This window comes from Pezoporus wallicus, unplaced genomic scaffold (assembly GCF_028554395.1).
Source record: "Pezoporus wallicus isolate ANWC-B61680 ecotype Strahan unplaced genomic scaffold, APGP_CSIRO_Pwel_v1 contig_2997, whole genome shotgun sequence".
Classification (NCBI taxonomy): domain Eukaryota; kingdom Metazoa; phylum Chordata; class Aves; order Psittaciformes; family Psittacidae; genus Pezoporus; species Pezoporus wallicus.
This window is the reverse complement of record NW_026637066.1, coordinates 1846393-1859278: the sequence shown is the minus strand read 5'-3', so window position 1 is coordinate 1859278 and position 12886 is coordinate 1846393. Positions and strand designations below refer to the sequence as shown.

The following is a 12886-nucleotide window of genomic DNA, read 5'->3' as shown; positions in this document are numbered from 1 at the left end:
GAGTACAAAACTGCAGTGCTCTATTTCTGTGTCAAAAAAAAAAATAATTGTTACAGTGCATTACAAAGAGGCAAAAAGAAGAATAATTTATAAAATACAGTAATAAAGTTTAATAACCTCTTTCAGGATCTTCCTGAGAAACAAATATAAATTTATTAGATGTTTTGATACTCAGTGTCATGCCATTTTTAAATAGAATCTGACTTCACTTGGAGATGGCTTTACATTTAGGTTTCTACTAAACTACAAAGTAAATGTAATACTGGAGATAAGCAGAAATGGTACCAAATCATTCTTCAATATTCATTTAATTAAATAAATCTTTATCAAAGTAGGCAAATTCATATATAAATCTATTTTAATGATTTCGGTGAATATGCTTTACAAAATAATTCTCTGTATACTTGCTGCAAGAAAGGTTTAGAAAACAGCAGTTATTTTTCCTATGTTTTTAGCACTTCCTGTTAAAACATAATATGATATTTAGAATTCCAGAAATGGGGACAGGCAAGAAATGAAATGACTGAATCATGACGGTATGTGCCAAAGCATTAAACACTTTCTAGCCATGAGCATGCCAAAACAGGGAATGCCATAATTTCCTGGAAATGCTACCGTGCCAAAGTAGCAGGCAGCATAAGGTCACGTCTGGAAACAGTGGAGTTGACAGTTTAGAAGGCAATGACTCAGAATTTGAGCTACCCATATTTTATAAAGAAGGTCAGTATTTGATATATTTAGCCTACATACAGACTAAAATAATAAGCATTCTAGGAAATCTACTCTATTATAAATGGTTTCAATTTCTCCTGAAATAGGAAAATATGAACATGTATTTTAACTTCTCTGTGATTACAAGAGCATTAACTTCATAAGTTTAAGTGCTTGTCAACAAATCCAAATGCAGATTCAGATTGTTGCTGAAATTGCTATTATTCTCCAAAGGAGCTCATCTATGCTTCTGCTGATAGTCCCAAACATACTGTTTGTCTCTGTTGTTAGCAGAGAGAAGATGGTTACCTTACACTTTTTCTTTCAAAAAGGCTTTTTTACTAGTACCTTTATGTAATTATGCTAATTGGTGAAAAAAAACTCTTTATTCCATTTTGGGTTTTGTGTAGCTCTTTGGAAAGACCCAACTATTTTTTTTTTTTTTTTTTTGTAGGAAAAAGATCTGAGTGAATTATGTTATAACCTTATAAATCTTACCTCTTCCCACTGGTGTATGTATCTAATCAGTCTTGAAAGGCGTAATAAACGTAACAGGCTGAGGATTTTTGTAAATCTCACAATACGAAGTGCTCTCGCTGTCTTGTAAACCTCCGAATCCATTCCTTTTTCTACAATGAGGAAGATATAATCCACTGGTATTGATGAGATGAAATCAACCACAAACCAGCTTTTTAAGTAATTCATCTTAATGATTTTAGGGTCCAGTATTATTTCAGAGCTGTCTTCATTTACAGTCCCAGTTCTAAAATTCATGATCAAGTCCAACAGAAAAACAGTGTCTGATGCCACATTGAAAATAATCCATGGTGTTGTTGTTTGTTCTGTGAAGAACGTGATTCCAACTGGTATAATGACAAGGTTTCCAACCATCATTATGAGCATGATTAAATCCCAGTAAAACCTAAAAAAAAAAAACCAAACAAAACAAAAACAGGAAGAAACAGAATGATTGATGTAATATGGTAAAACACACTGAAAAAATGGTTTCTATGATGCCAGCAACTTCAACTCAAGATATTTAAACACAGAATCACAGAATGTTTTATGTTGGAAGGGATTGTAAAGATCATCTAGTTCCAACTACCCTTCCAGGGGTTGGTACATGTTTCATTAGACATTTTGTTAATGCTAAGAAAATTCTCTTTGATTTAACTCATTCGATATACCCACAGTCAGTAAGAAGACTAAGTAATTAATACATTTCATTATGTATTTTCCTTCTCAAGAATACGCATCTAGGATAAAGAAAGTACTATGGCTTATAACTCCATGACATATATGAAAGGTGTGCATGTGTGCCACTCAGCAGACCTATCCAGACTCCTAACAAAACTCATTAGTGGGTTTATGTAACTAAAACCAATGTCTAGTCCTAATCAGAAGTGCTTTAGCAATACAATATTTTTTTAAGGCTTCTATCCAAATGGAAACCCAAATATCTAACAGATAACATATTAAATTTAAGTACCTCTTTGTAAAGGTAATCATACCATTACAGTGCCGGAATAAAATTATAGGAGGAGAAAAAAAGCACTGAAGCAAAAAATAGAAACAAAAATTAGATAACACCAAAACCTTCATCCAGTTTTACAACCTGAACTTTCATATATTTTTACAACCCCATAGTCCATCTTCTTCCAGAGCTAGCTAAGAAGTCTGGGCAATAACAGCTGCCAACTTGCACAGTATAAAATGGCTACTACATTTCACCATTTTGCTCCAGAAGTATCCAAAGGCTCTGCTCTAACACTCTTAAAATGCTGCTAATGGTGCTTGATACAGACGGTAAAGAGCCAGACTCATAACTTCAGCATCTATTATGGAAACAGTGAGTAAACCTACCTGTCACACGAATATATATCTATCCTGATGGAAGATTTCCAAGCAATGGTAGTATAAACCAAACAGTTTTTAAGAAAATTATGGTAACTTCTAAATTTTAAATTGCCAAAGAAAATTATGCTTGTTCAATAAAAGAACTGCAACTGAATTTGAGAAAGCCTGAATCCAGTGTACAACCTCTTGTTCTGCTTGAGAATATGATCTGTTCCAACTAAACTTGGACAGGCACAGAAACCAATCAAAAACAGCTCCTCATGGACTCATTAGACCTTCTAGAAGACTGGAGTCAGCAATGGCTCCACAACTATTTTCCTGCTCCAGAGGAGCCACACAGGGCCCCACGCAGTGGACATGGGATGGACATCTCAGCAGAATACCACTCCAGCACTGACTTCCAGGCTACTTACGCCATACTTGCACCAGCCTCTTGCCTGCAGCAAACACCCTCATCTTGATAAAGGTTCTTGGCAATTAACAAAAATAATTGTTTAACTGGCCACAAAAAGTTTCATAACCACAAGTTTAGTTTTTGCGAGACTTATGTCAAGTATATGAATTACATCAGATTCTAAGGATTGCTTCTTGTACTCGCCAAATGATCCAGGTTTATAAATTCCCTTTATTTCATGTTTATCCATGAAAATATGTCTGAGTTTACAAATTGCTGATCTAAGAACACAATAATTAACTGTAACTGTAAAATACACTAAAGGAAGAGTAACTTAGGATTCACAGTGGTAAAAGAATTCCCAGTTTAAAAATCCTTTATTCCAAGATAAACCTACAGAGATTAGGCTTGCTTATCATTTGAGAGCAGAGATGGCAAAGTACCTTTAACTGGTACTTAAGGAGTTGCATGGAATAGGCTTTACAAGTAATTGCCTGTGTACCACAATGTGATTTATGTCTTACACATTTTCAATCTTACAATAACTGTGAATACTAAGTGCTATAAATATTCCATTTTTTCCAGACTGTATTTTTGATTAGCATGTATGACATTCACAATTAACTGTACTGTGTTTGGAAAAAAAACTTTCATATTTCTCTTATCTTTTTTTAATTCATGTAATAGGCTTCTTCCTGAGCTAGATTCCTTTTCAGTGATCTAGGAATTATCATAGAGAAAGAATCTCTAAATTCATATATCGCTGCTACTATGATCTACAGGCGTGACTACCACAAACACTTTTACAATGTTATCAAACAAAACTGTTCTGAGAGAATAAATGTCTCCAAGGAATCCTGAAAATGGGTGGAAAACAACTGAGAAATAAGCACAAGAGGTGTAGTTGTATCTGTGCCTCACTAAGCAAAGCATTGCTTGATTTCAGATTGACCTTTATGTTTCACCAGCATAGGAGGCAGTTATGCAACGAAGGCTAACCAAAGCTGCACAACAGCCAGCCGCCCAGCCAACATAAAACATAATACAGAACCAGGTGTTTTTATCCTAAAGTAATCCGCAGTTTAAAGGCTCATTATGTACTGTGATTATGCAAAACACACTGGAGTTCCTGATGTTGAATGTCAGCAAAAGTGGTAGCATTAGGGCTTCAGTAATAAAGCTAGATTGCATGCGAAGGACTGTGAGATTGCACCAGTTGTCTATTTTGATTTTAGTCCACAATACAGTATAAGCTGATAAGTTAGTAAGAAAAACCTTATTATATTATGATTTATTTTTCATTTGGAAATGAATCAGACATTTTCTTTTAGGAAAAGGCTTCCAAAAGCCATTCTGTTGGCTATGTTATATGGTATTTTTCTTTCAGGTGAGAAAACCTAGATGAATTCCCGGTATTGCCCTTCTGTGACCTGTGCAGAGAAAGTAATACAATGCGTTCCTTGCTTACTGGTTCGGAACATCCTACTATGCATGAAACCAAGAGCAAGCTGAAAAGCTTCACAGGATGGTTCAGAGAGCTGCCTTTGAAACACAGAAGATGCTCTTTGTTGCAAACAGGTTTTAGCATTAGTTATTTTTACTATTTCACACACACAAACACCCTGTCCAGTGAGTATGGTTTCAAATTTAAAACTTCCAATCTCAGAGTTACCAGTTTATGTAAGATAGTGTAAAATGCTGACAAAAAGCAAGGAAAAAATAGGCCTATGACATAAAATTTTCAAGGGGGGGGGGAAAGCCTGGGGAGATTCAGAGCTCATAACAAGAAGCAAGAACTGAACTTAGCCCCACAGCAAACAGCTATGGAGCTTACTACTCCTCTGAAGCTAACGCTGTACAGCTACTACTAGTTGATAACTGACTGAAGATACAGAGGTCAGCAACCCATCAAACTATTGCTGAAACCTTTTAAATGCTTCTGGATGACTCAGAAGCTTACTATCTCTAGGTAAAAAAGTCTTCAAGTATTACAAAAAAAATGGCTTGAGGCATATTTTTTCTATATAAAGAGTAATTTAGAGCAAATAAAAAAGAATTTTTAAAAAAAATTAAAAAAAGTATGCTAATTAATTACTTTGGTACTCCTAAATAAAACTAGCTGGATTCATAGTCCCCTTTGAGTGATCATTTCACTCATAATTTTTCTACTATACTTTTAAAACTTATGGTACAGCATGATGCTTTCTACAGCCCTGGAACATGGTGCTGAAGCTTTGGGGCTTTATTTATTACCACAGGCTACCCTGGATAGGATGAAGGGTCTGTTCAAAATGAGCCTACTCAAGCAGCAATAAAGAACTACTTAGTATTAATTAATCAACCTTTATACTAAGCTTAATAATGTAAGGCACTATGAATTCTAATGGGCATTTTATTTTCCACATTATATATCCAACCCAGAGAAAACGGAGCCTTAAAGAAGGAAATTTCAGCTCTAGTTTAGAATCATAGAATCACAGAATCATGGAATACTTAGGGTTAGAAAGGACTTTAAGATCATCTAGTTCCAACCAACCTGTCATGGGCAGGGACACCTCACTAAACCATGGCACCCAAGGCTCTGTCAAACCTGGCCTTGAACACCACCAGTGATGGAGAATTCACAGCTTCTCTGGGCAACCCATTCCAGTGCCTCACCACCTTCACAGTAAAGAACTTCCTCCTTATATCCAGTCTAAACTTCCCCTGTTTAAGTTTTAACCATTTACCCCTTGTCCTATCAGTACAGTCCCTAATGAAGAGTCCCTCCCCAGCATCCCTATAGGCCCCCTTCAGATACTGGAAGGCTGCTATGAGGTCTCCACGCAGCCTTCTCTTCTCCAGGCTGAACAACCCCAACTTTCTTGGATTAGTTATTTGCTGCATGATTTGCCACATATGCAACTGGGTAAAAAGTAGTTCAGATTTGCTTTCTTTACTGTTTCCTGGTCACTGCCCATTGACACAGCACAGCAGTCTCAATGTCCTTGTGTCAGCATAGTCCGATGCACAACTATCCTTATGGTGCACCCACACTGACCAAGCAGAAGTTATCAGTTTTCTCACTAGCAACCTAGCAGAGTGAACAGCACCACAATGGCACTAAGCACTGTGACCTGAGGCTACAGGAAAGTCAGGGCTTTGCTGAAGATTAAGTTTTCCGAGTTTCCAGAAAGATCATTAAAGTCTGATTATTTAATAAAAAAGAGCAGAACATATAAGTAAAATCTAATGAAATACAGTCACAAATACTCATGAGCCATATAATATATCAGATGGTCTTTGAAAAAGATATTAATTCTAATTGTTTGTAAATTATCTTTTAAACCAAACCTGATGTATCTGAAACATGATTTCACTCTACACATTCAGAGAATCAAGAACTGTAAAAAATTTTCACAAGCTTCCCATGGAAAACTTGCCTCCTCTTTAGTTAAATATTTTGATTGACTAGCAGATGCTCAGTGAAATGACTGACTTTTTCTATCTCACCTTCAAATACAGCTTTATTTCTTTTGCTTTCATGCATCACCAGTTTACCTAACAGAGAAATCAATGTCCTATATAGAACAAAACAATCTTAGCAGAAATAACAGTAATTTAAAACTTTACTACAATGCACTGTAACAAGCACTGAACTTGGTATTATCCATGTCAGAATCTGATTCTAATAGGACACACCATCTTTCTCTGTCTGTGCAACTATGTTATGCATTTACTAAAAGAGAGCAAAGTTAGGCCTGAAAACATCTGCAATTTGCAGATATTACTGGGATGTGTTGGAAAGGACAGCGCAATGCAGAAAGAGAGGGTTCTTCATGATTGCACAGGTGTCTGCACTTGGAAGCTTTCCGAGAAATCACCACCATATATTTTTTCACAACCTGAAAGTGAGGATATCCCCTTCTGCCCAGCTATCCATTTTCATTCTGCCCATCTGTCTCTCTCTCGCACATAAACACATCTAATGAAAAACATGTTTCTTCTGGGAAAAACCATACAAAGTATGAAATTCCTTCTATTTTAACAAGAAGTACTGAATTCAACATCCACCATGGAACAAATTCTGGTTAAATGTTGCAAATTTGTTGCCAAGTGCTTCTGTGATTTTCAATCAGCAGCAATTTTTTTAAGAATTCAAATGTAGAATTTACTGTAACCTATCTGTGTGATCACATTAATACAAATGCATTAAAATGACTACTGTAGTGCCACTTCCTTACATTGGCCAGTTCTGCGCTAACAAACAGGTTTCTTCTGCAGTTGTGTTGTCCTTCTGCACACAGATAAAACTTTCCCTGTTTGAATGTATTTAATTCCTCAAAAGCTTTAGAAAGACAAAATGTTGGGGTTTTTTTGTTTTGTTTTTAAAAATTGAACTATTCTCAATTTTTTTTTTACATCCTTTAATCCCCTCTATTTCCAATTCAACAGCTTTTAGCTTATGTTAAGTAAACACAAACAAGGAATCTTGCAAGCCCAAAAGAGAGTACCTGTCATGCCTAACCCCTTTTCATTGTAAAGCATACACTATAGTAGAGTACTAACAGTATCTCCTACAGCTCAAGTGCATAAATATTAGTAAGTAGAAGCCTGTGACTCTATCTCGGGTGAAAATTTCAGGTTTATTCACCCTATTTCAGCTCTGTTTCAACTCTATTCAGAATATTTGCTATTCTTTTTTAATTTAAAACATATCAAGTTTAATAAACCTCCATTAACCTCAGAGGTAACCAGCTGAAGCAACAAAAAGATTTTCTCTACTTGCCTGAGACTGATGAGGTAGATCTTCTGAAAACTCAGTTTCCCTGCCTGAATTATGAGCAATGCTGGACCTGGGAATCTTCACGCTTAACGGTTTCATTCTGATTCAGAATAAAATAGATTTAAAAAATAAAATAAGAGGTTTTCAGACCCTCAGAAATCTTCATTTGATTTCAGACTAATAGTGAAGTCTTTTACTTCAAGTTTAGTGATACATACTTAGAGATCCAACTTATGTGCCTTGTCCCTATCTTTTTACTAGTGGCATAACTTAGAATCATAAAACAGTTAGGGTTGGAAAGGACCTTAAGATCATTAAGTTCCAACCCCCCTGCCATTGGCAGGGACACCTCACACTAAACCGTCACCCAACCTGGCCTTGAACACTGCCAGGGATAGAGCATTCACAGCCTCCCTGGGCAACCTATTCCAGTGCCTCACCACCCTAACAGGAACCTCCTACCTCATAGCAAAAAAAAAGGAATTCAGAGAGATTAGTAAAATTCAGCAATACTTCTTTTTGACATAGCTATAGAACATGCCTAAAAATTACAAACTTGGAAATTTTCAAATACACTTCATGAGTTTCATCTGATAACAAAATACACTTAGGAGTGGAAATTGGCAGTTTGTTGCTCAGTTATGGTTCTATGCACAAGGCAGATGATTAGATACATGCAGCCCTCAGGGGACTTGATCAGAGCCCAGTGAAGCCAATGAACAGCCATTTACTACTTTCAAAAGACTCTGGTTACAGCATTTGGTGAAGTTCAAAGCCTGAGTGCTTCAAAGGTTTGATTACTAGAAAAGAAGATCACAGTACCATTCATGAAAAGTGACTGTAACATTAATAACTTAAAATTCCTCCTTTTTTTTTTTTTTTAAATGGACTCAATAATACTTCAGCAGTGGACATCTCATCAAAAGATTTTTAATTCTTGGTACACATGCAATAGCTTCTGTCTAAAGTTTTTATAATACTTCCTATGCATTACCAAATAAAGTCTCAGATTTCTAAGAAGCAAAGTTACAGAAGTAACTTTGCCATTGCATATGGGAGAGGACGAAGGAAAGGACAAAGATAAATTTATATATTACAGCTATATTATTTAACAATGAGTCTCTTTGGTTGTACACAATAATCCCTTAGTACCAGTGCTTGATATTTATAGTTTTTCCTCCAGAGAACTTTATTAAGCTACGGTAAAAGGAATCAAAGCCTTACTTCCACTTAACCTTGGGCAACAGTGCACCACTGTCAGTGGAGCTCTGATACTGGCTTTATCACTCCCCCATCTTCACACACTTCCTCCTTTCGTCATCCCTATTCCTCAGTGATAAAGCAGAATAGTGTTCCTGTCCAGATAGCTACCAGCCTGAAAAATGCGTTGGTGAAGTGTCAGGACTCACAAATGAGTTTTCTCCTGGAAAACGCAGAATTTGTCTATGCTGACCTGTATGCTGATCAGAACAGATATATTTCAAATCATCAAGATTGCTTCTGCATCAACATGCGTCATAGCAGAAGTAATCTGTCTTCCTCAAATTTACCCCTCCGCATTCAAACTGTCTACAGCCTCTCAGTATCAGGCAACATTTTGTGTAGGGACTCCAACAGATTTGTTTCAGTTTTATGCTACCAACTCTTACACCAATTTCAAATTGCCACATACTGATTTTTAAGTATCAGCAAGTTTATGTAGTGGATCACTGAATATACGCACTGACATTCTCAAATTAGAAATGACCACTTTACAGGCATGAGAAAAAGTCTGAAAGAGACACATCTAAAAATATTTCAGCTGCAAAATAATCTCGTATCTCATGTTGGAACACTTGCATTAATTAAGAATTTTGTAGTGACAGTAATTTTAAGAGTGCCATTTAGAAACATGACATTTAGGATGCCTCCATACGAAGTAAAAATTCAGAAGCTTAAATTGGAAGAAGCCTTCTGTAATTCTTCTCAACAAAGCACAGTGTGAGAAGGAAGGTAACCTAACCTACACCCCCTTCCAAAACCAAGAAAGCCAGACAATATCACCTAATACTCTTCTTTAATAGATTTTTCTTTTTTAGCCAATTTAATCTCTCAATTATCAGTATAATTTTTAAAGTTTCTGCTGATGGGGAAAAGTCCATTTTCTCTACTCATCTTCAGAGAAGGAGATGATGGGGAAGAAACTGCTCAGTAGCTATTGACAGACCTCAGTCATGGAGTTTGGTAAGGAGACTGGCCTGTGACAGAAAAAAACGAGCTGGGACAATTTTATTTTTTTTTGAGGTGAAAACCTCTGACAAAAAAAATACAAAAAACAAGACTAGGACCGTCAACTTGGTTTAGGCAAGACACTGAGATTTTTGGTATTTGACATATATAGTACTAACAATTTCATTCTGACAACAGGAAGTAAAACTGTGTGTAACTGTACAAAGACAGAACGTTCAGACAAGCAGCTTCAAACACAAAATTTTATTTACAAGAATTTCGTGTATCATTTCTTGAAAAACTTTACTGAAGGCAAGACTGGGCTTTATGTTTAAACTAAAAAAAAAAAAAAAAGAAAAGAGGTAGTCTTCAAAGTCATGAAGGGAAAAATCAGAGATGCAAAAAAGTGTGAAAGAACTATAGATAGGTATGAAAAATTTTGATGGATTATACATGCAGACTTTGTACTCCTACATAATGAGTGAAAACAAATATACATGAGTGAATATTTATAGACCTCTTCTGACTCTACACAGACACAGATGTACATGATTCTAATGCAGAACAAGTAATGGAAACTGATCTTTGGTTCCAGAGCCTATGTTTCTTCAAATATAAAAATAAGTACTGAGATTTCAACCCTCAAAAATAAGTGGAAGTACTGTTTTAAGAATTAGTAAATTATTCCATTGTAATACATTTCAATATTGCATAGTTTGCTTCAAAAAGTAATTAAATCTATTTGAAATATTTATGTATTTAAGAGATTATATTAATTTGTGTTTGTTCTGAAAATAACATAAACTGAAGAACTAGTGTTCAAATCAAATCAAACTTATCATTCTCTTCACTTTTCCTTATCCTTTGATGAAAAAGGATCAAAATATATTTCAGACGCTTTTTAGAAAAGCACAGGAAAAGGATCAAATTTAAAACAGAGCAACATGATAAGTAATTAGGGTCATGTCATGGCTATCCCCCTTTTGCAAAACAGCTCCATACCGTACCAACACCTAAAAAAATCCATTTGACTTTCCTCATCTACCTGCGGATAGCCAAGCCCAGGATTTCCCACGTCTCAGGAAAATTCATTATCCCCAAGGCATACTGTGTCTCCTGAAGTGTGGTACACTGCTCACATGCTCTCTTTCCCTAAACAAACATAAACTAGAGCAAGAACCAAAAGCTTCTTCCCAGGGAAAGCAACCACTTGACTGGAGAGGTGTCCTCACTTTTATGCTCCATTAAAGCAGAATTCTAAGAGGTGGTATTGTTATTGAAAGTATCCATGCCAGAAGTGCCATGAAAATTAAAAGTACAAGTTCAGATCCTCTCCAGCATAGAAAGGGAAATCACTCTGCACTTACAACATCCGGGCTGAATGGTTTTGATTCCTGAGCAGGCGCAGGAGACATTCAGGTACATACTCAAATGTACACATGCAAAATTGCATTAGTATGATTATTGATTTGTTATTATATTATTAACTGAATTCATCATATCATCTAAAATACCAACTAATTGAAAAAACAATGCACACAACACAAAATATTTTAAGAAATGGAAGAACTAATCTTCCACAAGCTTGCTTATACTTTTCCACATGTATATTTATTACGTATCCCTTTTTACAGGGTGAAGCTCTGCAAGTGGGAAGGAGTATACTCAGCTAGGAAGTTCAGTGTTTAGTTTTACCATTATTTTTCAAAACATAACTTCATATTTCATACACTAAAACAGTTGTCTCTACCAGAAATAAAATGCAGCTCTTGCAGATTTCTCCTTCCACCAGCCACATTCAGAAATCCCCACCTTTTTCATTATTCAGCTTGCATCGAGACCTCTCTGCTAGCCATTTGCTTTTCACAGTATCTAAGCAGATGCAATGTAATTTTAACATTTCTTTAAACTTTCCCAATTTACATACTGCACATTCCAGTCTTAACATCCTTTTGACAGCATGACGCTCTGCCTGCACTGCCAAAACAAATCAGCTAATTATGCAGCTAGACAGAGCAGTGATCAGATAGACCTGATATTCACTGTTTAAAACAAAAAGGAAAACCCAGAAAAGCAAAGCAAACAAGAAAGAGAATACATGATGTTTAAGGATGTTCAAGTTATTGGCCTAAGTAACCATGACCTTGTTGCTTTTACCTCTTCTTCTCTCACCATCTTTTCATGGTATTTATCCACTAACACTCCAGAAATCTCCACGCAAGTAGGCCTGAGTGAAACTCACTTACTGCTGCTGCTAGCAGCTTAGCAAAGTGTGGATGTTTGAAATACAAACGAAGTTTCTGAAATGTAAAAATCTATCTCTGGCATTTATGAACTTCCTCAGTGTAATGGAAAGTGACTGATGAATGGTCCTTTTGTAATTTAAAAAGAATTTTTTTTTTTTTTTTTTGCGCCTTGGAATGGCTTTGGTTACTTTTAAAAACATGATCAAATGCCTTAAGGAAAAAAAAAAAAAAAAATCAACAAAATATTTTATGTATAGTTATTTATTGCATGGTTTTCTGATCCACAAAACAGGAGATAATCTGCAAGATCAGGCACTCCAAGAGATTGCCTTTACAAAGAGGCCTTTTCTCCTGCTAGTACACCTCTGCCAGAAGCAGTACTGAAGGTCATATCCATCGCTTGCTGCATTTAAAAAACAAGGTTCCACTGTATTTTGTTACAGGTATACACATAATCTGAAGTAGATGGTCAAGATCTTTCTTAAAATTAGTATGTATTAAATTTACAAATATGTGCTGAAAGTATCTATTGAATTATGGCAGATTATTGGCATAAAATACATTTGTTGGTTATTTTACTTGTGAAACGGTTGTTGAGTCACTGGAAGATATTTGTTCTGAATGCACAGATTAATTTAAAATTTTATTCTATATTCATTGAGATGAAACCATCTAAAGCAGAGTTGGTAAAGAAATTACATTTAT

At 35.7% G+C, this 12886-nt stretch overlaps 1 protein-coding gene across 1 annotated transcript in view; it reads right to left on the bottom strand.

Annotated features, from left to right (window-relative positions):
- The window catches only part of HCN1 (hyperpolarization activated cyclic nucleotide gated potassium channel 1), a 188395-nt gene that overhangs the window by 164543 nt on the left and 10966 nt on the right, over positions 1-12886 (bottom strand). The window contains exon 2 of the mRNA XM_057403079.1: positions 1210-1633. Within this exon, the coding sequence (XP_057259062.1) occupies positions 1210-1633 (424 nt within the window). The remainder of the gene's footprint in view (positions 1-1209; positions 1634-12886) is intronic.